This window comes from Hippopotamus amphibius, chromosome 4 (assembly GCF_030028045.1).
Source record: "Hippopotamus amphibius kiboko isolate mHipAmp2 chromosome 4, mHipAmp2.hap2, whole genome shotgun sequence".
NCBI lineage: Eukaryota > Metazoa > Chordata > Mammalia > Artiodactyla > Hippopotamidae > Hippopotamus > Hippopotamus amphibius.
This window is the reverse complement of record NC_080189.1, coordinates 119,518,400-119,542,243: the sequence shown is the minus strand read 5'-3', so window position 1 is coordinate 119,542,243 and position 23,844 is coordinate 119,518,400. Positions and strand designations below refer to the sequence as shown.

The 23,844-nt window shown below is 41.5% G+C and overlaps 1 protein-coding gene across 8 annotated transcripts in view; it reads right to left on the bottom strand.

Annotated features, from left to right (window-relative positions):
• NRP1 (neuropilin 1) overlaps positions 1–23,844 on the bottom strand; it is a 139,629-nt gene that overhangs the window by 54,569 nt on the left and 61,216 nt on the right. For all 8 annotated transcript variants that reach the window (XR_009053215.1, XM_057731954.1, XM_057731953.1 and 5 more), the window contains 3 exons: positions 23,454–23,681; positions 17,095–17,250; positions 14,791–14,957 (listed from right to left, as the gene is read on the bottom strand). Coding sequence is in view for 7 of the 8 variants with exons in the window: in XM_057731954.1 (XP_057587937.1) it covers positions 14,791–14,957; positions 17,095–17,250; positions 23,454–23,681 (551 nt within the window). In the remaining variant the exon portion in view is untranslated. The remainder of the gene's footprint in view (positions 1–14,790; positions 14,958–17,094; positions 17,251–23,453; positions 23,682–23,844) is intronic.

The following is a 23,844-nucleotide window of genomic DNA, read 5'->3' as shown; positions in this document are numbered from 1 at the left end:
CCAGATAAAAACGTTTAATCCATTAAATGCAACAGATGTTTACGGTATGCCAGGCTCAGAAAGCAAGCAAGTCTATGCATCAAAAAATGACAATACAAGACTGAAAATAAGAAGTGCCACCGTGCCCAGGGATGAGGCATCGTGAGGTTCAGAAGACGGTTGTGTGCACAGGGGAAAGTTCAGGCTTAATGGAAAAGAGGTCATTTGAATCATTCAAACTGGACCTTGTAAGATAGGATAAGATTTTGGCTGTGGAAGGGGCCAGGGTTGATGAGCTAAAGGCAGAAGGAACAGGAAAAAAAAAATCCTAGCCAACTGCCTACATTTCAAAATATCTGATATGATGAACATTTTCCTTCCGTCTAGTATCTCTTGGCAAAAGTCCTTTAGAGAGCAGGGAAAAGTGTCCTCCCCATCCCCAGCCTTCAACACACATCCTCCTTTGCGGGGGCCCTCATGGGGTCCATGGGTCCAGGCCAGGAAGTGCTAGGGTGGTGACGGAGAGGCCATGCAATCTTATTTGTAATTAAATTTTCAGCTCATAAGCATGTACTGCCTGCTGAGGTAATTCTGCTAAAATGTGTGCTTTCACTGCCTCTGGGAATCCAAGCATTCCTGGGAATAAGACCTAACCCTCAGCCTGTGTGAGTCAGACACCGCTCTCCCAAGCCTCGTGGCACACTGTACAGCCCTACCCTCTGTTTATATCTACATTTGAGAGAAAAATACCTCAATGAAATGGCATCAAAACTGCATGATGTTTTCTTAAGGGGTCCACACTGCTGTCGAAATTACACCGTTCGCTCCTCAGACAATTAAAGAGAGGGCCGTGAGCTGAGATCATGAGCTTATGGTGGTGGAATTTCCGTGTCTAACAGCCCTTGCACTGTGGAGGGAAGCTGGTGGCTGGAGAGTCTCCTTTTATCACACAAATAAGTGCTAGATACTTGGGTGCAAGAGAGGGAAGGGTACCAGATTCCTGCCCTCTCGCTGGTGAGGGAAAAAGTCGAGTCAACGATAAATCTCAATACAGAGGGAATCGGTTATATTAAATACCCTCAATGAACTCTAGGACTACAGGCAAAATGTTTGGGTGATGCAGGCAGCACACGTTGGCAAAAAAAGCACAGGCCCCAGGAGCACCTCTGTGGCTTTGACATTAAAGAGTGACCTGGAGCATGTTAAGTAAGTTCATTAGGCATTCCAAGCTGTGGTCTCCGCCTCTCTCCAACAAAAATACCAATGCCCAGCCCGGTTAGTTATTTTTCCTGGTTATTATGAGAGTCATAATGATGTATTGGTACACATGTTAACCATAGAATGTGACCCTAATATTTTTTCCCCTTAGTCACTTGGATAATTGGAATGTGTGTGTGTGTGTGTGTGTGTGTGTGTGTGTGTGTGTGTGTGTAGCGGGGGGTGGGTGGTTTCGCCTGTATTAGCTAGACTGTCGTAACTTTTTTGAAAGAGGGACAGAGCCCTCTTTAACTATAAATTTACCTAGCCCAACCTGCAGAGTCGCATCCTTAGCAAATGCTCAATACACACTTGCTGAGTTTAAATTCTGTGCTCTGTCAGTTCAGCGTTGCTGGCAAGATCTGAAACACCTTTCTTCCAAACAAAAACCAACTACCCATCAGTTAATCAATGTTAGCATTTGAGCAACGAACTTATAATCTTAACTGAGCAATATAACTATTCTTACCTTGGTGTTTAAACTGTAAATATTAAAACTACTCGTAAAATTTCCAGTCCTTTGAAAAGTTCACCACTTAAATGGAGAGTCTGCTGAATGATGAGTTTCTTGGCCAGGTCTGTGCCATGTGAAGGATGGCTTTTTATTTATTTCTCAAAAGACCTCTCACTAACTTACAAAGCGTCCCTCCTCCCAGAAGTTACCCCAAAGGGCAGTAGGGCTTAAATCACGTTTTCATCGTGTCTGTCATGCTTTTCAGTCTCTTCTCAACCTTTTCGTTTTGGAGCTGAGTTATTTGCAGTCATGATGTGCCCAAGATATTTATGGATTGGCTTTTCTGGTATCTTAGACTTTTCTCAGATCCCTTCTGTATTTCTGAAAAAGTAACAACATCAACATTTCACTAACTATAGCTCTGCAGGTTTTCACCTAACATGTGATCCTCACAGGCTGTTGGAATTGTAGCATTGTGTGGCTGGGAAATGAGTGCAGGTTTCAGGCCTTTTGTGAGCTTCATGTTGGTCTCATGGTCTCTGAGAAGCAGCCCCGTGGAAGAAGCAGTGATGCTAGTTCTGCATTGAGGCCAGGCCACATAGCACCTTTTCTAGGTGCAGTGACCTCAGTTATGGACACGGACATCTTTCCAGTCTATCAGCAGTTTAAAGAGATTTTTAAACCTAAAAGACCAAGGAGATATTAAATAGTACAGGTAAGGTCTATTTCTGTTTCAAAAGCTGCTGTTCTATGCTACCCATAAAGTTTTATCATCTGCACTATTGGGGAGATTTCTAAATGATTTGAGATCAACACACAGCTGTACTCAGATAGGATCTGTCTATTTCAGCACAAACAAAATGGCTTGTTTATTATTAGTTTTGCAGTAAGTCATACCTTTAATTTTTCTCCCTCCTTCTAAAAGCTTGGTTTCAAAAACAAACACAAGGATGAGTTTCTGGAAACTAAAGACTTGCAGATGGGGGAGATGGTCTAAATCAGCGTCTTGGCCTGTAAACTTTGACAGCATCTTTTTACACTGACTTTCCATGTATTTCTCAGGGATCTAGGTGGGCCTCTCAGGTTAATGAGAGTTTCACGTGCTGATGGGGAATCTGGATGTGCAGGTGTCCAAGAAAACTCCTCTACTTGGCGTTAAAAATCCTGCAAGGAGCTGACGGGATTACTGAGATTAAAGTCGGTCACCCGCCGAAAGTTATAACAAACGCTAAACCCGGAGACAAGAGAGTAGATGAAGAACAGGCTGCCTAGGTGCAGCTGGTTGTCAGAAATTGTGTGTAAACAGTGGGCCTCTGAAGGCATGCCAATCATTCCTGAGAACAGATGAAATGAACTTCATGATTTAATATATTTGGTCAACTGCGTTTTCCTTGTTTGGAAGCTTACCATTCAGCCAGGAAGTACATATGGATTTTGTTTGTTTGTTTGTTTTTGAAGATGACTTATAAAGGAGGTGGGAAAGCTTTGAAAGAATACATTTTCAAATAATTACTCTCTAAGAGAATCGTCTGTAATTACCATTCACAATGGATGTTCTACAGTTTTGAACTGAGCAGAGGCCAGCCTATGGCAGGAAAAGAGCTGGAAAGTTGAAAACTACGTGGATGGAGGTAGGTAATCAAGATGAGGAGGAGGGAAACGTTTTGTGCTCTGTAGACATACTGCTTTGCCATCCAAATGCAGAACGGCAAATTCTTTTAATGTTCTAAAAAAAAATTTATCTATAGTAATTTCATGCATTTCAGTCCAGGTCATGAGATGGGAAAAATGCATCTGCATGTCTACTTTCAGACCACAGGAGAACAAGCACAGATGTTCCATGAAACATATCATGCTCTTCCTCCCCTAGCCCTGCCCAAATTCCTTAACATAATGGAAGCTGTGATTCGCATTTACCCACTGGAACCATTCTTAACATGTGGACGGACACGTCTGTTTCACCACATCCTTGGAGGTGACAAAAGGTGAAATGTTTTCTTGGTGAACATGGCCGTGCTGTGGTGTGTGTGGGGTTGGAGGTTGGGGGGGTGGGCTTCCTGACCGTAAAAATAGAGCTAAGGCTCATATTTGGAAATGTGGAAAAAAGCATTTCTTTCAGACCACCTTGCAGGTTTCCAGAGCAGTAAGAATCCTATCAGGTAGTCAATATACTTTAAGATGCAAAATCAGGCCTGAGAACACATTACTTTACGTGGTTTTAATAAAACTGCTGGTATTTAAAAAGAAATGGAATAAATTTGTTCTTAATTTGTTTGAATTACTTTGATAAAAAGATTTTAATTGAGATGAATTTTATATGAGACACATGAATATTCTGAAATCTAGACACTTTTAAAAAAGATAAGTAGATAAACAGATGTTCCCATAAACTCTTCTGGAAAACAGCAAAGTTCTTGGACAAAGGGAACTAAATTATTATATTATAGAAGTTGATAATGAGTTCAATTTCAGCACATATAGATTGAACCCCAAATTACCTATTTCTGTCCCCTTTTCCTTTTTGTCCTACTCTCCAGAAGACATAGGAATGTCCAGATGTAGATCATGTAAGATGCCTTCTACATTTGTCTTAGTAAATGAGATTCTTTTATTTACTAGTGTTGATTTAGAGGAAGTATGTTAAATGAACAAACGTATTGACTGATTTTTCTTTACGTAGTAAATGGTTGTTAAACAAATGAATTCTTACCACCTTGGAATTAGAACTTTGTAAATAAATAATAGCATCCTTATAAATGAATGCAATATTTGGAAACATAAGTTAAAACTACAGAAATAGGATAATGTGTGTGCTATAAAATGTTGCTGATTGACAATAGCAGTGACTAGTCTGGATTTTTAGAATAATGTTTGAAAAACTAGGCCGGGAAAATTCTGCAGACTCTATCTTCATTTTTTAAGACTGGGAACTTAAGAAAAATTTCTTTTCTCTCCCCGTGAACTCTGTGTACCTCCTGAAATATCAAAAACAGTTTCTTCAGTGTTTCACATTTCATATGATTTGCTAAATTCTTGTTATTATCACGAGTATTTCCCACTGGAAATTTCATATTTAATTTCCAGATCTTCAAACTTAAGGCTCTGTCACATTTCTTGCACCTGCAGCCATCAGCCCGTGAATCTACCTGGGTCTTGGTCTTCCTCTTTGGAGACGGGGGTCTGTCTTTGGCAGCTTTAGCCCTGAGTAAACACACCGAGTCTTAGATGCATGAGATCACTGTGATGACTTTCTTCTTACAGCTGGATCCCTGGTGCTGCTTTTTTTCCCTCCACTTTTCTGCGTTAGTATGATGGCCTATAACATGCTCCAAATTGCACATGGTATTTGTCTTCTTAAGGAAAGAAAAAAGACTGAGTATTGGCCAGACTTTATGGTGTGAACAGCCTGGAATGGTGGGTAAGCCTATGCCTTACAGATACTTCCATCAAAGATTGGAGAGACATGAAAGATGAACTGTCCAGGCTTCATCTTATCTCCCTTAGTGAGCTGCACTTCCCCCTGAACTAGCACAAAAGAATCAAGCAGAACAGCCCCACTAGTGAGGTTTCTATGTGAAATCCTCAGATAAGCTTCAGGGTGAAGCCAACCTAAACAATTACTTGATCTAAGGAAAGAAAATCTTTTTAATTAAAATTTTTTTTTTTTGCTATGTGTTGCTTGATATGATTATCAGTAGTATTTAAAATGAATTCCAGCTATGCTTCATATACTTATATTTTTATTTAAGCAAGCCCAGGGCACCAGCTGATAGAGTAAATTTATTTTTAATAGAATAACAGAATCTTAAATGCTTGAAAGGATTTCAGAAGCTGTCAGGTCCAATCACCCATCCCTTGAAGAATTCTATCTATTGCCCTCTCAGCCTTGCTAAAAGAATAAAGGAGCTTATTTATTTTTCTGCTAAATCCAGAAAATGTAGTTAGAAGTTTAAAGCACTGGGATTGTAAGAAAAATAAAACTTTGGTAAAATTAAGACTTCATTCTTCTGAAGGAAGGCAATTAGATGCAAGCCATAAATGTGTTTTTAACCCCTGGAGGCAAAAAAGAGCTGAAAAAAAAATGTACAAGTCACTTGTACAAGTACATATATGATTATTCTAAGTCATAACATGCAATTAGTCTCAAATGCTTACTCTGTTCGATAGTTGGAAATATAAAAGCATCATGCATTTTATTACTATTGGGATTTACAGAGCATTTTTAATTTAATCTATTTTCCTCTCTTTATTTAAAGGTAGAATTGAATGAAATGTGCAGAGGAGAAAGGAAATAAGTGTGTGTGTTTGTGTGTGTCTCTCTTTCAGGTCAGCATCCAAAATTGCTATTTTGATGCGGATCAAAATTTCCATTTTGATGTGGAGCTTTCAAATGGTGCATTAAATGAGAAATACACCCATTCGCATCCCAGCTTTGAAATTTCTAAGGTGGACCTTTCTCACCTTTGGAGAAGGCTGCTGTGGATGTGCTTGAAAAGCTTCAAACTGTGGGTTCTGCCAGTTCTGAAGAACACACATTATTATTATTATTATTATTTTGCTCTGGGGCTTTCAAATTCCGATAGGGAAGTTATTTAAAGCTTAGGAGTTTGCGTGCTACATTACACGCTGCATAAAAGTAGCCATCGCTCCTAGATGTGAACATTCACGCGCTCTGTGAAAGGTACAATTATTACCGCCGGGGCAGAAATCAACAAACCCCACCAAAGGAATTTCTTAAAACTGCTATCATAAAATCTGTGCACGTTATGGATTTCATTAACATTTTACTCCCCAAGGATTCCCAATTGTATAATAACTGAAGTTCTTTAAATTTTAAATACCACGGACAGGAACAGCCTTTCACCTAAAACAGATGTGAGGCCATCAACCTTGCCTTTCTATTGGTCCTCAGATATGAACCTGGCTGGTAACTGATGGCTCCTAATATGTTGTTGTTTAGGTTACAGAATTGGAAACTTAATAGTATGTTTCCCGTGAAAAGATAAGTTAATAAGCAATAGACGAGTTTTTAAACACAGTTCCTTACTCTTGATCACATTGGAAGTTAAAAAAAAACAAAACAACACATTGATTTACATACTGCAAAAAAAAAAACCAAACCTAAAACAGGTAAGTCAAGGTCAGAGACACACAACATCCAGGTGTGGAAGAGCTCATTTCAGTCTTATTTTTCCTAAATCTTGTCAATGATGACTGGTGATTTTATCCTTGTGTTTCCTTTACTTAATCTCATTCTTATCAGTGCATTTTGAGACCCAATCGTGCAGTACTCTAAAATAACATCTGTATTTATTTAGCGAAAAACAGTCCACTTTTAAAAGCTAAAAATAGTGAGCTGAAGATAAATAAGCAAGCAGGTTTATGATGCTCTTTTCCTGCATAAGGTAAACAGATGTATCTGTATTTTTAGAAAACAAAAGAGCTACGGTTCTGTTCATATAATATCTACGATAAGAGGTTGAAAAGTGACAAAAACCAGCCAAGCAACCAGCTACTTTTTCCTTCAAAATGCTGATCAGTCTGATCATTTTTAAAATGACTTGATTAGGATTTTGGGCATCCTCTACACCAGTGGTTTTCAACCGGGGATGATTTGCCCCTAAATAGGACATTTGGCAACACTTGGAGATTTTTTTGGTTGTTACGATTGAGAGGGGTGTGTGTGTGTGTGTGTTACTGGCTTCTAGTGGGTGGAGGTCAAGGATGCTGCTAAACAACCTACAACACACAGGACAGCCCCCACAACAAAGCATTATCCAATCTAAAATGTCAGGATTGTCCAGATGCAGAAACCCTGCTCCAGACAAAGCCTGATCATTTGTTTAAAGCTTCTGCAGTGACTCTTCAGTTCGCTAGACATCATTCACCAATTAGTAGCTAAATGGTATATGCTGGGATTTAACGTGTTTACTTGGTCTTCAGACACCATCTTCAGAGAGGATCCAAGTTCATTTCCTCATATTGTTACAATTGAGTGGGAGCAAAGAAGGGGAGGGGGCAGGGTACTGAGATTCCAGCCCAGGGTCTGTCAGTAACCTGCAAATCACTTAATCCCTCTGAACACATGCAAAGTAAGGAATCTAGACCAAAGGAGGTTTGCACCTATGTTTAATCTTACTCTTAAAGTCGAGATACTCTGGAAAGAAATATAAAAATCTCTCCTTTAGAATTTAACTGTGAATGTTGGTTCCAAATAGACACTGGCATAAAACAATGAGAAACCAAAACAGCAAGCAGAAAGGAATGTTCATGCTCTACAAACTAACTTATTTTAAGCATAATTCGACCTAAACAGTGTGGTTCTTTCAACACTGTCTTCCCTGTGATGCTTCATCATAAAAATCAAAGACGATTTTTTAAATGTCATACATTTTCTTTAAAGTGTTGTTGACATGAAATCCTAACTGGTAAAATCCTTTGACTGATTTTTAAAATTGAATTAAGTGGTCAACTTGACCAAAATGGTTAAAATCATTCTGGTATTTTCCAACAAAACAACAGCTAAAAATGTCTAAATAATTACGTCACATGTGCATTCTGTTTTCCCCCAATCATATCCTCCTTGGACTTTCCTGGTGGCGCAGTGGTTAAGACTCTGTGTGCCCAATGCAGGGGGCCCAGGTTCGATCCCTGGTCAGGGAACTAGATCCCACATGCATGCTGCAACTAAGAGTTCGAATGGCACAACTAAGGAGCCCACCGGCCACAAATAAGACCTGGCACAACCAAGTAAGTAAATAAAATAAATATTAAAAAGACAAAAACAACAAAAAGCTCTGAATTTCATCTGTCCCTGTATACATTTCCTATTATATATTTCCTTTAAATGACTTCCTATCCTTTAAATGACTTTCCTATAATGTGAAACACCGAGGTACCAGAGAAAGCATTAGGAAAAGTTCCTCAGAAGACATTAACTTTTGGAACATGGGCTTCCTGGGTGGAAACCTAGTTAGAGATAACAGGCCTGTGATACATGAAGGGTCAGAGGTAAAGCATTTATTTTGTGCAGGAAGTACACGTCAATGCAGAGCTAGGGTGAGATAACCAAAGGCTCACCTGGGAGACTTTTTTAGAAAGCAAATTGTCTCCCTTCCAGATCAATGTTTCAGCTAAAATAGCAAGTTAATATTAGTTGCAACACACACACACACACACACACACACACACACACACACACAGAACACACCTGGGGAATAAACATTCAATTAAACAGCTGTATTTTCCCTAAATTTGCCGACGTTATATTTTACATGCATCATTCCACATTTGGGTAACCCAGTGAGCTGTTTTTGTCAGTTTTCTAGTCACACATTTAGAAAGTATTTTATTGTGATTTCAGCAATTTGCTAATGATCTGAATGAGAAAATCCGCCCCACCCCCGGAGTGTCTGGTCTGTAAGCACAGAATGTTTACGGTCAGGATAACTTGACATGTTCATAACATACATGCTCTGGATTAGTCCAATTCAGCACATAGAACCGATTCTGAACACAGATTATAAACCTGCTAGAAACCAGCAATTGTATGAAAAATCACAAACTAACTTAGCACATGCATATAAGAGTGAAAGATTTGTCCAAGAAAGTTGAGAAGGAAAGAAATTGAGATGAAACTTGTGAAAATAAATGACGTTCAAGAGCTTTGAGATAAATTACTTCAGCTTCTACTTTCTATTTGGGGAAACCCTCACTTTAAAGAAGGAAACTAAGGGTTTCAGATGAGAAATTCTTCTAATCGAGGAAGTAACACTCACCTCTCCCCACCTAAAATGTGATAAAAATGTATAATAATGCTGTGTGTCAGAGGGAACATTTCCAAGAAATGCATGAGTTATTTCATTCCATGTGGCATATAAAGGATGCCCAGCTAGCCCCTTCTTAGCTCTTGAAATCAGGTCCATGCCTTTAAATGATCTTTTGTCTCCATTCTTAGCAAGCTGTAACTGAGATTCAGTTTCTGAATCACGACAGGAGCCACGGTGGAGGTTACTGGTAGCAGCAGCTCTAGCAGCAACTCCCAGCCCTAGGTGGATGTGGGGGCGGTGTGGGTAGTAAACCTTGAAGGACCCCCCCCACCCCCCCGACTAATGGGAAGACCTTAGCGGGTGGGGGCTGGAACCTGGCGAGAGGAACGGCAGTTTCCTCTGTGACTGTAAGACCTCATCAGGCTTTTGGCTTTGCTTGGTATAGCTGGCATGAGAAGATCTGCAGGGCTTACTGCATTTGACAGGGCAGGAGGTGAAAACCTCACAATTCCAACGGCCAGAGAGCTCTGCAAAGGCCAGCTGCACCCGGGCCTGGCTTAGATCTGCCCCCAAGCTGTGACGGGCCGCCTGCCCTCCAGCTCTCCCGGCGCCCAGTGACTCACGTCCCAAGCTTGAGGAAGGAAGTCCCCTACGGTCCCGTGAGGCTGACTTTCCCCACAAGTTGCAGCTTTTCCCCAAATCGGGACCTGATGACCTATTTAACCTCTCTGGGCTTCAGCTTCCTCATAGGAAGATGCAGATAAAAAGCCTCTGGTCCCCTTAACTTACACTCTAGACTAAAATGGAGTGTGTATGAAAAGGGGCTTTTATAAAGGGAAAATGCTTTAGAAACATAAGGTTTGGTTGTTAGAACGTGTCTTAAAATGAATTTTAAAATCCTCAAAGCAACCTCAGGGCTGCTTGGATTTGACCAGCTCCACGTGTTGACCCTGAAAGAGGACACCTACTTTCTTTGACCCTATGGTGTGAGTGGACCCTGAGTGTGTGTGAGTGTGTGAGTGTGTGTGTGTGTGTGTGTGTGTGTGTGTGTGTGTGTGTGGTGTTGTAGCTGTGTTTTGACTCAGTTCAGCCCAACTCCTTACACCAAGGCCTTTGGTTACTGGTGTCTGCTTTCAAAGTTCCTTCAGTTAGGAAATGCGGAATATTATCCAAGGGGAACACATCTAAGGCAAAAGGAAAACACTGAAACAAGCTTCCACAGCAGGTCAGTGTGAGCTGCTCTCTTCTGGAACTTTCCTTCTCCTCATCTCTCAGAATGAACATTTCTACCAAAAAGCGTAGTGAACAGAGAAGGGGCTTGCTGATGTATTCCTACAGCTACAGAGGGTCGTCTTGGAGATTTCTGTGGGATTAAATCAAAATAGGGCTGATGGACCAAACCCAACAGGATGTGGTTTAGAAGCCAACTGCTTTCTGCTCCTCTAGAGTAAGTGAAGGCATCAATAATCCAGCACCGATCTTTTCCCCCCACAGAAGAAAATGCTACCAAATTTGGAGACAAGCAGACTTTCAATGTGAGTTGGTTTGTCAACAAATTCTATTTCTAAAGTCACTGGAGGGTGTAGTAATCGATTAGTCCCTAGTGCCGTTTTCATTTCTTCGGATCAACAGAGTTCATATCCCATCCAAGCATTATGTCTCTTGCCTTTTTTCTTTTCTCTTGTCTCCTGGCATTTTAATCAGGACAAAGTCACAGTTGTTTTGAGGAAAGCACTCCCAAGAGCTTTAATTAGAGCTAGAAGGATAAATCTGTTTACAGTGCGGTGAACACTATCATTAATAAAACATCGAAATAATTAACGAATTAAATTCTGCTTTGTGTGTGAATGGCTACACCAGGATTTAGGAGAACACGTCTTCTGATCAGACACAGTCTACGCACTTAGTTTGCAGATCTGAAAAGAAAAATCCGAGCCTGCTTTTCCCTGAGATTCACAGTCTTGTGGACTGCCAGGGCTTGAATGGGGAAGGCTACCTTACCTTTATTTTATAGGAAAAGAAACTCAGTGTCAGTGAGGTGAATGGCTTGGGCTCTAATTATGTGCTGGAAAATTAAGAATTTTTATAGTGCCATTGATACACTGAGTCTTTTCTTGGAATCCTTGATTGTTTAACCAGAAACAAAAAGAAGATAAAGATGGAATGATAATAAGATGAGTAGTCTAGGACACGGACCAGAATGGAATACTCTGAAAAAAAAATAGGCAAATCTCATAGGGTGATTAACTCTGCAATCGACAAGTAGGAGGTTTTTGTCTCTCAGGATATGAAGTGGCCTTTGGAGCAGGATGTGACCACGTGGAAATGTCCACGTTGGGACTTCCCTTCATGCTCCTCCTCACTAAAAGGCTTCTTGCCTGGTCCTTAAGCTTTTTGCCAGACAACAGATCCCACAGGAAGCACCAAGGAGGACACCCACATGGGCGGTTAACGATGCATTGTTTTTTTATGTCACTCGGTAATTTCCTAGAGAAAACAATTGAACCAAAGACTGTTCCTGTCTTGAGGGAGAGTCAGCTTCCAGGGCTGCCTTATTAATTTAACATATGCAAGTGTTTGTCCTTGTTGCTACAGCAACATGTTTAGTGGGGTACATTTCATGCAAAATATGACAAAGCCGAAATAGGAAACAAACGCCATCTGTATTCTGATGTGCACACTGTCGGGTGTGAAGGGTCCTGTGATAGGAGGTATGTGCCTCCTGCCCTCAGCCTCCCTTATGCTGTGTTTGTGGGTTAATTTATAAAACATCTCTCCAAGGAAAACGACAAGATTGCCACTTGCAAGGAGTGTTGGAAAAGCTGGACACACATGAAATTATTCATAATTAGGTGATGGGAGGATGTTAACAGCTCCCACCATGTACACAAGATGCAACAAGCATGGAAATGAGCCCGCTGAGCTCCCGCAGGAGAAAAAGATCATTTTCCCTCAAGGTGAACTGATGCTGAGCTCCTCTGACATTCGCCTCCTGAAAGGATGGGGGAGCAAGGGCCCCGCATTCTTGGTTTAGAAACAGGAAGCCCCCAACTCATCCTGGCATAAGCCTTCTTAGCATGAGGAAAAGTATAAAGGGAGGGGACTGATGTGTCACAAGATAACACCTGAATTTATAGGAATTAAAGATAAAGCACATTGAAGTGCGAAGAAGCAGGTGTTAGAGTCCAGCAGACCTTGCTTCCAAGCCTGATCACTAACCATGACCTTGGATATTGACTCATCTCTCTGAACCACAGGGTCCTCATTTTAAAAATGAGGATAACTGTACCTCCATCACGGGATTGCTGTAAGGATTAAATAAACATGTGTCAAGTACTCAGCAGAAGTCAGGGCACACAGTAAATACTCCAGAAATGCCAACTATCCCATGAATGGCCCAAGTTTTGTTTGTGTTGTCACCAAGTATTTCTAGCTGTTCTCCCTCCAGCACGTGTGGAATTGCTGCCCCTCAGAAGTGAAGTGTGGCCGTGGGATGCGTGTTGGCAATGAATTTGGTGACGTGCTCCTCAATGGGGTCTCATGAGCCAGAGTGCTTGACCACACTCCCTTCCTCCCTCTGCCTTGGTGACAGGTTTCAGATGATGGCCTCTCCCTCCAACTAGGTCCTGGTGTGAGAAGATGTGGGGCAGACCCCCTGCTGACCAGAGATGGGGAGGTGGTGGCATGAGCAAGAAGGAGACCTTCTTGGCCGGGGGGTTTGGGTTACTTAGCTTATCCCGACCATACTTTGATAGAAAGAGTTGGACCATTTGAGATTTATCTCAAATGGCGCCCAAGTCCTGACAGTGATGTAAACTCTGTCCCATTGACAAATGCTTTGTGAGAGCCCGTTCTGTCTCCATGCTTCTACTGACACAGAATTCCTTGCAGGGAAGAATTGCTACAGTTGCATTTTCAGAACTCTTGCAAGACCACCGTCCCTAAATTACTGAGCTTTCTCCACATCACCGAGAATACGACTACATTACCATGCAAACATGCTTAGCACTGCAAAATGTAAGCGTCTCTCCAGAGGCACATCTGTCAATCACACCGAACTGCTCATTGGTGTGGGGATGGGGAAAGACAAGTTTCCAAGAGCTATTTTGACGTAGGCAAGTTCATTTCATTTCTGACTTCATCGAGAGCTGGATTCAGCAATCCCAAGGTAAAAGCCTTTTCTCACCCTCTACACATTTCTCGGTGTTATCATTTCGAGGTTAGTGTGAGTTCAGTCTCCTGAAATAGGCCATTTCACTTTAAGTGTATGTTAAACTAATATTGACCTTTCCAAAGTAAAACAAAATCTGCTATTTGTGCTCAAAAGACTGAAACAGCCATAGATGTAGAAAATAGGGGATTAATCATCCTGGTATTTTTTTTCTTGCTTAGAAACTCTCCCTGCGAATTAGTCATTTTTAAATATCTCCCAATGAGAGCAAGACAGGCTCTGCCCACTCTCTTGAAAAGGAAATCTGGGTCCTTCAGCAAATAACATTGGATAATTTGCCCACAGCTTAACCCACACAGCCAGATATGATGTTTCATTTGACAGTGGGTGAAAAAGTCAAGAACATGAACATCAGACCTTGGGTGGGAGTATCCAGACATCAAGGTTGGATAAGTTTAGACTTTGGGAGTGGGGCCAGGTATGAGCTGGAGATGAGTCCGGGTGGGGGTGCAGAGGAGGGGAGCCTGGGGGGAGTGGAAGGGTGAAGGCAGGGAGGGGAGAGTCACAGCAAAGTGGGGAAAGCAGAGCCGACATCACTATTAAGGTTAGAGATGCGTACATTTCATACGTATGTGCCTGTATATAATTCACAGAGACCAATGCCTTCAATTAAACCACTTCTCGGGATGTGCTATGTGGACCAGTGTGGGAAAGTAAACCTCAACTCCGTTCTTCTCTTCTTCTACCCTGAGCAAACAAACAAACAAACCCCCTTACAAAACAGTGACTTCATGCACACCTTCAAGTACGGTTAATATATTTCATCAAGGAAATAAAAATCTATTGAAGTAGGAAGCACATCAATAGAATCTGTGTAGCTGTTTGGGAAAAAAAAATCAGATCTCTCAGTTGTTACCCAAGTGAGACATCTGTGCTCAGATTCTTTAAGAGTCATATGTAAGTATCTGAGAACATAAATGGGTTTTCAGGGATGTCACCTGGGCCTGCTTTTCTCTGATCCGGTAAATTCTGCAGCGATTACACTCGGTGGTCCCTCGTCCTTCTCGTTGGAAGGCATTTGTCACAGCACTGCTTTATCTCAACAACCTTTTAGATGACCCAGATCTTCCACCCTGAGTGTGCCAAGTATAAGCACATACCTGGATCCATTCTTTGTAGGAATCCTCTCCAGGGGTCCACCCATTCTCAGGATAGTGGAGGCGGGAGCGTTCGGCAGACCAGTTGGTGCTGTACTGGGAAGAAGCTGTGATCTGGTCAGAGTGAATCTCTCCAGATTCCATGCCCAGAGCTTCCATACACTTGAAGTCTGAAGGGAAAAAAAAAATGGCCCGAAGTCATCAAAATGAAGGGGACGTAGGAGGCATATTTCCTTTTTTGATCTGGAGAACTAAAAGGTTCATTGTGATGTTCACACAAAGCCTTACAAAAGGTGACAGCGAGGGACTTTTTGGACTGTAGCACAGATGTGTGCATTTTCATGGCAAGAATTCTTAAAAGCGAGGCTTTGAAGAGCTCATAGTTGATTAGTTATTTTTCCAACTGGACAGGGGTTGACAGATACTGTTAGAAACTTTTTGGGAAATGATGGAAATTCTGATTTATTTTCAAAGTTGAATGTATGCAGATATATCGTATGCATACACATCGAGTTACGTTTAAATAAAATTTACTATTTCCTCTAAGATCTAATAAAAGTGAAAGAGACTCTTTGTCCATTTACAGCCCGTATTTGGCGGGCTAAGTACACCTTCACGCTCCATCTTTCAGATTCCCTGCAATTGGCATCCAGGCCTCCCCTCTCGGACTCCCTTTTGTTACGTCCCTGGTCTGGCCTGGCCATGGGAATTAACTCCATCGATTTATTTTACTAAAACACCTGAGTATATCAGGGTAAGCTGCAGTACCATAGGGTCCCAAAGAGCACCACAGTTTTACAGCATAAACAGTAATATTCACAATGGACCGCGAATCATGAAAACATATCTTCCATTAGGGCTCATATATTCAGCAAATAATGAAATATGAACTATGATACTGGGAAGTGAATAATCAATTTTAGGAAATGTGAATTCAAAGTACCAAAGTGCAAAAAAAAAACTTTAGAAATTAAAAAGAAGATTCCTAATTATCCAGAAAAACCTCAACTAACCAAAATTCCACATTTTCTGAATTTTCTATCATAATTAATAAGGTTTTATGGCATAAAAGTTATTCTTTCACTAGTTTCACACTTTTTTTAGCTTAGGTTTGTTATTTGAAATATAAAATAGGCACAAAAATACATGAATGAATTAACCAAATAAATTAAGTACAAATAAGATTTTGAAGTTTAATTGGCCTTTTTGTTTTCCAGTAAGATCTGGTAGAAAAGATATGAGCATATCCGTGGGACAGGTCTCCTAACTCCCCTCCCTTCTCCCTGTACTACATCACAACCTGGCAGCTAAAACTGATGAAACACAAATTATTCATTGTTCTTTCAGGCTTTTTCCCTTGGGCCCTTAAAAGAGCTGGAGACCACATCAACTTTGAGACAGGTTGAGTATTTTATTTCATTTTGTTTTGTTTATTTTTTCAAGTGAAAAATTTTAATTTTGTGTTAACAGGTATGTAGTTCTTTCTTACCATTTCTTCCTATCATTTAAGAAATCCATCACCCTTTTACATTTCAGCTATATTTAAAAATTCTTTTTTCCTAATATATATATATATGTATACATATATTTTTACTTTTTATTTTATATTGGAGTATAGCCTATTAACAATGCTGTGATAGTTTCAGGTGCACAGCAAAGGGACTCAGCTATACATATACATGTATCCATTCTCCCCCAAACTCCCTTCCCATCTAGGCTGCCACATAACATTGTGAGTATTTTAATAAGCTGCAAAAACATATTACATTTTTTCTTTTCTGGAAAGTGATAACAGAAATAAAAACATGCTTCTTTAAATGAATATCCACTTTTATTCACGCAAGAAAAACAAAAACAGCTTCCACCAAGGTATCCCCAAACTAAACCACCATGCACCATCCCTTCTACCTGCCTGCCTGTCAGTGGACCACACTGATGCTGATTGGTCCTCATCATCTGGGATTGATGCCTGTCCTTTCCTGGCTCTCTGGCCAATACACACAGGAGGGTGCCAGGTAGGTGGTCTGGCCACATTTCAACTGTTTCAAGGCACAGTTTTGCCATTTCCCACTTTTTCTCCCATAATTTCAGAGGCTTACAAGCAGTCTTCTCACACATAATTTTAAGAAAACACCCCAAAGAGTACTTCTTACTGATATTCACAAAAACCATTTGAAAGAGAGAAAGAAACATTTGGTGCTCCAACTCACGAAATATGTCTGCAGTGTTTCACGGGGCCGCAGGTGGGTGAGGAGAAATAACAGTGACTATTTACCGCAGGGCTTTGCAAGAGGTGTAAATACTGACCTTCTGAAACACTGCCTTGCAAGACGCTGTAGTTTGCCGAGAAGCCTTCTTTGGCTATGGCACTGTCCGTGTAGAAAACCATGGACAGGATGCCCGATGAGGAGCGAATTCGACCTGGTGTTTTCTGCCCACAGTAACGCCCGATGTGGGGACCAACTGCAGAGAGAGAAATGCAGAGACCGTGAAAATACCTTCCTTCCGCAGCAGATGCCAGCAGAACCATTTGCAAACATGGGTCCCAGTGGAACCCAGAAATGTTTTCTTACCCAAAGCAAGTCTTCCCTAGTTAATTGTTTTGCAGTGAACATATTGGATCGGGTTTGTGGAGAGGATTTTTAAGTGTGCTCAGAAGGGCAATGACAGGCATAACCACATTCCCCAGTGAGCAGGACTGTTTTCACGGACAAAATCGAAATGCTTGCTTTGATTGCAAAGGAGATTCGGGCTGTCAAATGCAACCTGGCATTCATCTCCAGGACCGCATGGTACACACGGTCCAGTGCCTGGAAACTCTAGCCAGGCTGTGATCACCAGGGCTCTTGGAGTCGCCTGTCCTCACTAGCCCTGCCCTAGCAGGGGGTCCTAGGGAATGTTCTGGAAACCCATCCTGGCCCCAGAGTGGTACCAAGGTCTGACCCAGCCCTGGGTAACCCCCACTTTCTTGCTCTTTCCAGCTTTCAGCCTTAGAGCCTCGTTATGATAAACATCACAGACTTAGACAAAGGACAGTAGATTATGTCCTAGTCAGGGCTGTATCTGAAGACTAATAATTGCAACAAAAATTTAGAAACTATAGATACCAATAATTTACACATAATAGCAAATTGTAATCAAAACAAAAGAAAATGCATCTTTCTGACTTTGTCTCAGTTTTTTTATCTTCCAAACCTTAGACAGGTGACTGCATTGCACTTGTGTCCAGGGACCAAGAGATGACCCAAAGCGGCCACTTGACTGAACACTGGGAAAGAGGCAGTAACGGAGGCAGAAAAAGACTGGGGACACTGACTCATGTGTGATCAAGTCAAATTGTCATTTGGCTTAAATTGGCCATCCCTTTGCTGAAGTGCTTTTAGACCAACCATGGCAACTAGCAACTGTAAGTTGCCTTATAGACAGTGCGGAAGTCCTCTAGGCTTGGCGAATCTTTCCATTTCCCTGTACAGATTAGCAGAAAGACAAAAAAAAAAAAAAAAAATCTCCTTTTCTCTAGATTTTTTTCATCGCACATATGGTAAAAAACATACCAGATGGTTTGGGCTTAGAAGGACAATCTGGTGTGGACCATTCTCCCCTCCAAGAAATCCATGGTTCTGTGCACTTTGACTAAGAGTTATTGCTTTGTTCAAGGAGGCACAGTAGGTGGACCTTTCTCTGGAGGGATGGGCCTTTGGCAGGGCTGTAGGGTTCCAAGGCTGGTGTGTGCCGCTTGGACGCAGAAGGTGGGTGGTGAGGGTTGGGAGAAGCTTCGTGTGAGACTGAGAAAGTGAGCCCCATGAGAACTGGCCTCCCTGGATTCCCACATGCCAGCTGAGCTCCTGGCAGGTGGCTACCTGAGCACCCTGCTTTTTACCGTGCTCAGATCCTGGGTTTTCAGTTCTTGGCCAGCCCTCTTTAAAAAATAAAAGGAAAGAAAAGAAAGAAACTAAAGTGGTTTACTATTTGAGTTAGCACAAAGTGATAAGTTTGGAGAGCTAACTTCTCCATGCACTCAAAGTAATGGATGTGACCAATTTCTCTCTACTGTCACCCCTCACTCTCCAGCACCCAAACATTTGTGTGTGTCAACTGCCTTACTAGGAAGAGGACAAGGAGGGATTTAGGGGATGGATACAGATGGCCCTCAGGGCACCACGTGGCTGTGGACAGTGGTTCTGCAGAATGAGGGGAAAGGTCGTGATATCAGGTTTCCCGGTTGGCAGAAGACAGCATCTCAGATGAAACTCTCACCGCTTTCTGTTTCTCTCCAGCTTTCATCCTGGCCTCAGATTCTTCTACAACAAGTGCTAGGTCTTTGCCAAGTTTTCTTCATTCTGAGTGTGGCCCTATCAGCCCTTCAACACTTTTTCCCTTCGCCTCTGGAGCGCAAAGTTGCCAGTAACATATGCGTGAACATATCTCGCCAGAGTCATAAACTCAGGTCTTTCCTTTCCTCAAAAAGAATCTCATTTCTGGTCTGCAGTCTTAATGGGAGGCTTAGAGTCTATTCATCCTCCCTCACTCTTTTCCCTCATTTAACTTCCATCATTGTGGTTTCATAACTTTCTTTTTCTTCAGTTTGTGGGCAAACTTTTACAGCCTTAATCCTGGGGGTCGTCCTTGGATCACCACAGTCACTGACCTTACCAAGAATACAAGCACACAAGGGAAGCGGCAGTCACCACCCTCCCCCAGCTCCGGCCGCCTCCCCTCCCCTCCGCTGTCACCCAGTTCCTCTGGGGAGGGCGGTAGGGGGAGTCTCTTTGAAAGAGCAAACAGAAGAGAACTTGTCTAGTGCAGACTCATAATTTAGACAGTCTCCATGACTCACTGGTTTATAATGTTGAAGACATGCCGGGTAAATCTGCCTTCTGTCCTTCTGAGTATTGCCTCGGGACAGCAGCATGCAACTCTCTTTAGCAGCCCTCAAGATAGGAGAGTGAAAGGCTTTTTCGACTATAACACAAAGAAGTATTGAATTTTCCCGAACAACAGTGAGACCTTAGCCTGGCAAGCTAACGCAATATTGATCTGAGCCAGAGCGGCTGCAGGACCCTGGTCTGTCTTGTGTGCGCGCTCATCTGTGGGTTTACATGATCACAGCTCTTGGGTTCTCTATGTCCGGTCATGGTGGCACCAAAGGCCAAGGAGATGAATACAAGCTGTCACACAAACAGAAGTATAATTCAAAAATGGAATGATTGGAGAATTTAAGCAACACGTACTAAGCTCTCTCTTGGGGGAGAGCAGGCCTGCGATGATCATAGCTTCTCAGGTGTGGAGGCAACACGGTATTTGTGCTGTTTGAAAGATACACCTGCAACAGGAAATGGCAAAATCCCATTCTTTGTATTTTCCCACGAATCCCTTGATTAATTATAATCCTACCTCAGAATCGGACAATTTGGCTTTCTGCCAGCTTTTTATAGAAAAAAGGCAACAATCTACTATAAGGAGGTACATTTTAAATGAGGTATTTTGAATAAATAAACAAGAAAGGGGAATCATTTAAAAAAGGTACAAGATAGACCACGTCTACTTTTCTTAGCATAAACCTTTTGGTGGAGAATATCTGGATTTTGTAACTTTTCCCCAGAAAAAAGAACGTGCGCATTTATGTCATTTATATTTTGGAATGTTTACATTATTGATATTTTATATCATCAATATTTTATATTTATATTTTAGAAGGTTAATTTTAATATAAAACTAAATAAAAACCAAGCAGAATTCAATCCAGCTTTTATGAAGCTTATTCCTAAAATGGTTGGACTTCTCTGGTGGCTCAATGGTTAAGAAAATGCCTACCAATGCAGGGGACACGGGTTCGATCCCTGGTCCGGGAAGATTCCACATGCCATGGAGCAACTAAGCCCATGCGCCACAACTACTGAGGCTGCGTGCTATGACTACTGAATCCCGTTCACTCAAGAGCCTGTGCTCCGCAACAAGAGAAGCCACCACACTGAGAACCCTGCGCACCGCAACGAAGAGTACCCCCTCCTAACCTCAACTAGAGAAAGCTTGCGCGCAGCAATGAAGACCCAACACAGCAAAATAAATAAATAAATTAATTAGAAAAAATGGTTGATAATTTGGGGAGTGTAGGTCACAGCCACAGTTCCAGCTTTTTCCCTAGCCTGGATGGAGGGCTGGCTTCATCTGCACCCAGATGCTGTGAGCTAGGCATACACGTTTGGCTCCACAGTTCAGCAAGAGCATTTCTAGCCAGAGCTTAACTCGTGGCTCTCAAGGCACATATAAACTTCCATCAATGACTCCAGAGCTGCTACTTGTGACTCTATGGCACTTCAAAGAAAGTGCTAGCTGGAGAAGTGGGGTTCGCCACGTGCACGCCTTGGATCTCGAGTTTTGGAGTAAACTGCTTGTCTTCAAAGTCAACCTGCGTCAATGGGTCGCTTTCAATTACTTAGTTCTCGAATTCAATGTTTATGATAAAATGCAACATAAAATCACTTGATGGTTACAAGCCTTCAGCGCCTTCTTGTTGTTGTTTTTGGAAAGGATATCAAAGACTAAAAGCAATTTTCCTGGCAAGGAGCTCTATGTGTTGAACTACGATGACAAACTTGTCTCTAGTGCCACTGATAAAAAAAAATCCCCAGGAGGACACAGTCTTTCATTTTGCCTAAAAAAGAATGAGCTGTGATGCTGGCGCAGGCTGGAAGATCAATATTAACAAATATATGATCACGATCACAGTTTTCATATTCCAAAGCCAGTTTTCTCTGGGAATAAGTCAAAGACACCATAGTTTAAAACATGGGTGAATTGCAAGGCTGACAACCGTATTGTTAATTGTTCTTCGCTTCAACTCAGTGATTTTCTAGAGCCAGAAAATTACTACTTTGGAAAACCCTTGACACTAATAACAATGTGCTCCTTTCTACATAAGTTGGTTGATTGGACTTTCTTTTCAGATGTCATTTTAAATATAAGTTCTAGAAAGGAAGGCTGCAAATTTGGGTTGTGAACAAATAAACCCATTATTAAATGTTCCAACTATTATTACAATACTATTACAATATTGTTTTCCTAATTATCGGATTGAATGCTTGGAAATCAATCAGTGCTCTGTTTGGGCAAATCTCATTACTTAATGAGGGAGTTTTGATAAGATCATCATAACCCTATTTACATGGTAAAAAGGCAAAGAAGAGGCTAAACTAATGATAACTCACCCATTTGCTCCAATGACAACATAAGCTTTCTCTAAATCCAGATTTTCTCCAGTGCTGTTTACTGTTGAGGAACATATCTAAGCTGAATTACACTGTTCGTTTTAATGTCATTTCCAAGACAAAGGCAATCTCTTTCACATTACACTACTCTGCGTTTACAATTTACTTAAATATTCTTTCCTCCATCTTGATAACAATATCTGACTATTTTATAGATGATTCCAAATCTCTAACTGCACGATTTGTAAGCACTTCCAAGCCGCCCTTTCTGATCTGTGTAGAGTGTGTTCTCCAGAGAAATCTTACTATTAAACCAGACTAAACACAAGACAAGCAATGCAGCTGCAACAAATTATTTGATATTATCTCCCTCTGTTCAGAATTTGGGTGTGTATTTTGGCCATTCACTTTCTAATTCACAAGATTGAAATGGAAAACTTTCATTTAGCTGGCCACAGGGCTACCTCCCCTGCTTCCTTGAAATCCTTCTCACTTTCTGAATAAGTCCTGACCTGACTGCCCTATTTAAAAATTCCACCCATCCCTCTCCCCTAACCTTAGTTCTTCTCATGCCTTAACTTTAATTTGTCATCTTTTCTTTTTTTGTGTGTTTGTTTATAGCGCTTCTTGCCTTCTAGCATTCCATGCACATAATTCATTTCTCTGTAATATGCACTGTTTATTACCTCATTCCCTCCCCGCCCCCCACCCCCACCACCTGGGCAGAATCTAAACACGGTGGCCATCGTTGCCTTGTTTACCAAGAGGCTACAACAGCGTCTGGCCCATGGCAGGCGCTCAATAAATATATTTTTTGAATGCATGATGAATTCAGATGATAGGAACAAGGTGTACCAAAGATGTACTGAGGCGATTTGAATCGCCAAAGATAAAAATCCCCTAGAGAGAAGACAAGGAATCCATCTAAACTAGGAATGTCCAAATGGTCTCCTCCTTCCTTTCCGAAATTTCTAAACGTTTTGGTAGCATAACAGATGCATATTTCACTGTTAAAATTTTAGCAGGTACTTAACCTCTCTGGTCCTTAGTCTCTGCATTTGCAAAATGACTGGTTTGATCTAACTAATGTCTTAAGAGCTCATCCTCTGGTGAGCTGATGAATTAATAACCCATAGGCAGGTCAATGAAATGAGCAAAATACTTCAGTCAGGAAAACCAGAGGTTGGTCCCAATTTTGCCATCAAAATAGTTATGAGAACTTGCATAGTCTTTTATGGCCTCTGTTTCCTTAACTATAAAATGAAGGAATTAGACTAGAAAGTTACCAAGTCTTCCCGGGATCAAATATTTCATCACTGCTCTGCGTAAAGTTACTGTTTTGCCTCCTCCTTTTGAGCTACTTTTTAAAATGATGCATGTATTATGATGCTTGTAAAAGCATCCCAGGGCCCTTCCCCCAGATCCTTTCCTTTTAGGGGTGCTTTCTGCCGTTCTTACCATCAGGGAATCCATCCCATATTTCTAGCCGGTCATAGCGACAAAACATCCCCCCGGGAGGGTTTGAGTCTGATTCCAGGTCAAAGCTTTCAAATTCCAGGATAATCTCCGACATCTTTGGTGCAAAGATAATATAGGTGCATTCTAGGCTGTTGGGATATTTTTCAGGGAATCCAGGGGACTTTATCACCCCACTAGGCGTTGTGTAGTTCTGGGAACATTCAGGACCTACGAGTGAAAGAAAAAAGGAGAAAGTGAAAACGCCACTTAAACGACCTTACCAAGGGATAACCTGGGCAAAGACAGTTTATCTTTCTAATAAAAGCCCACCATTATAATCACTGTCCTAATCACTCATTACTCAGCCTTTTCACAGTTGTGATAGGTATGG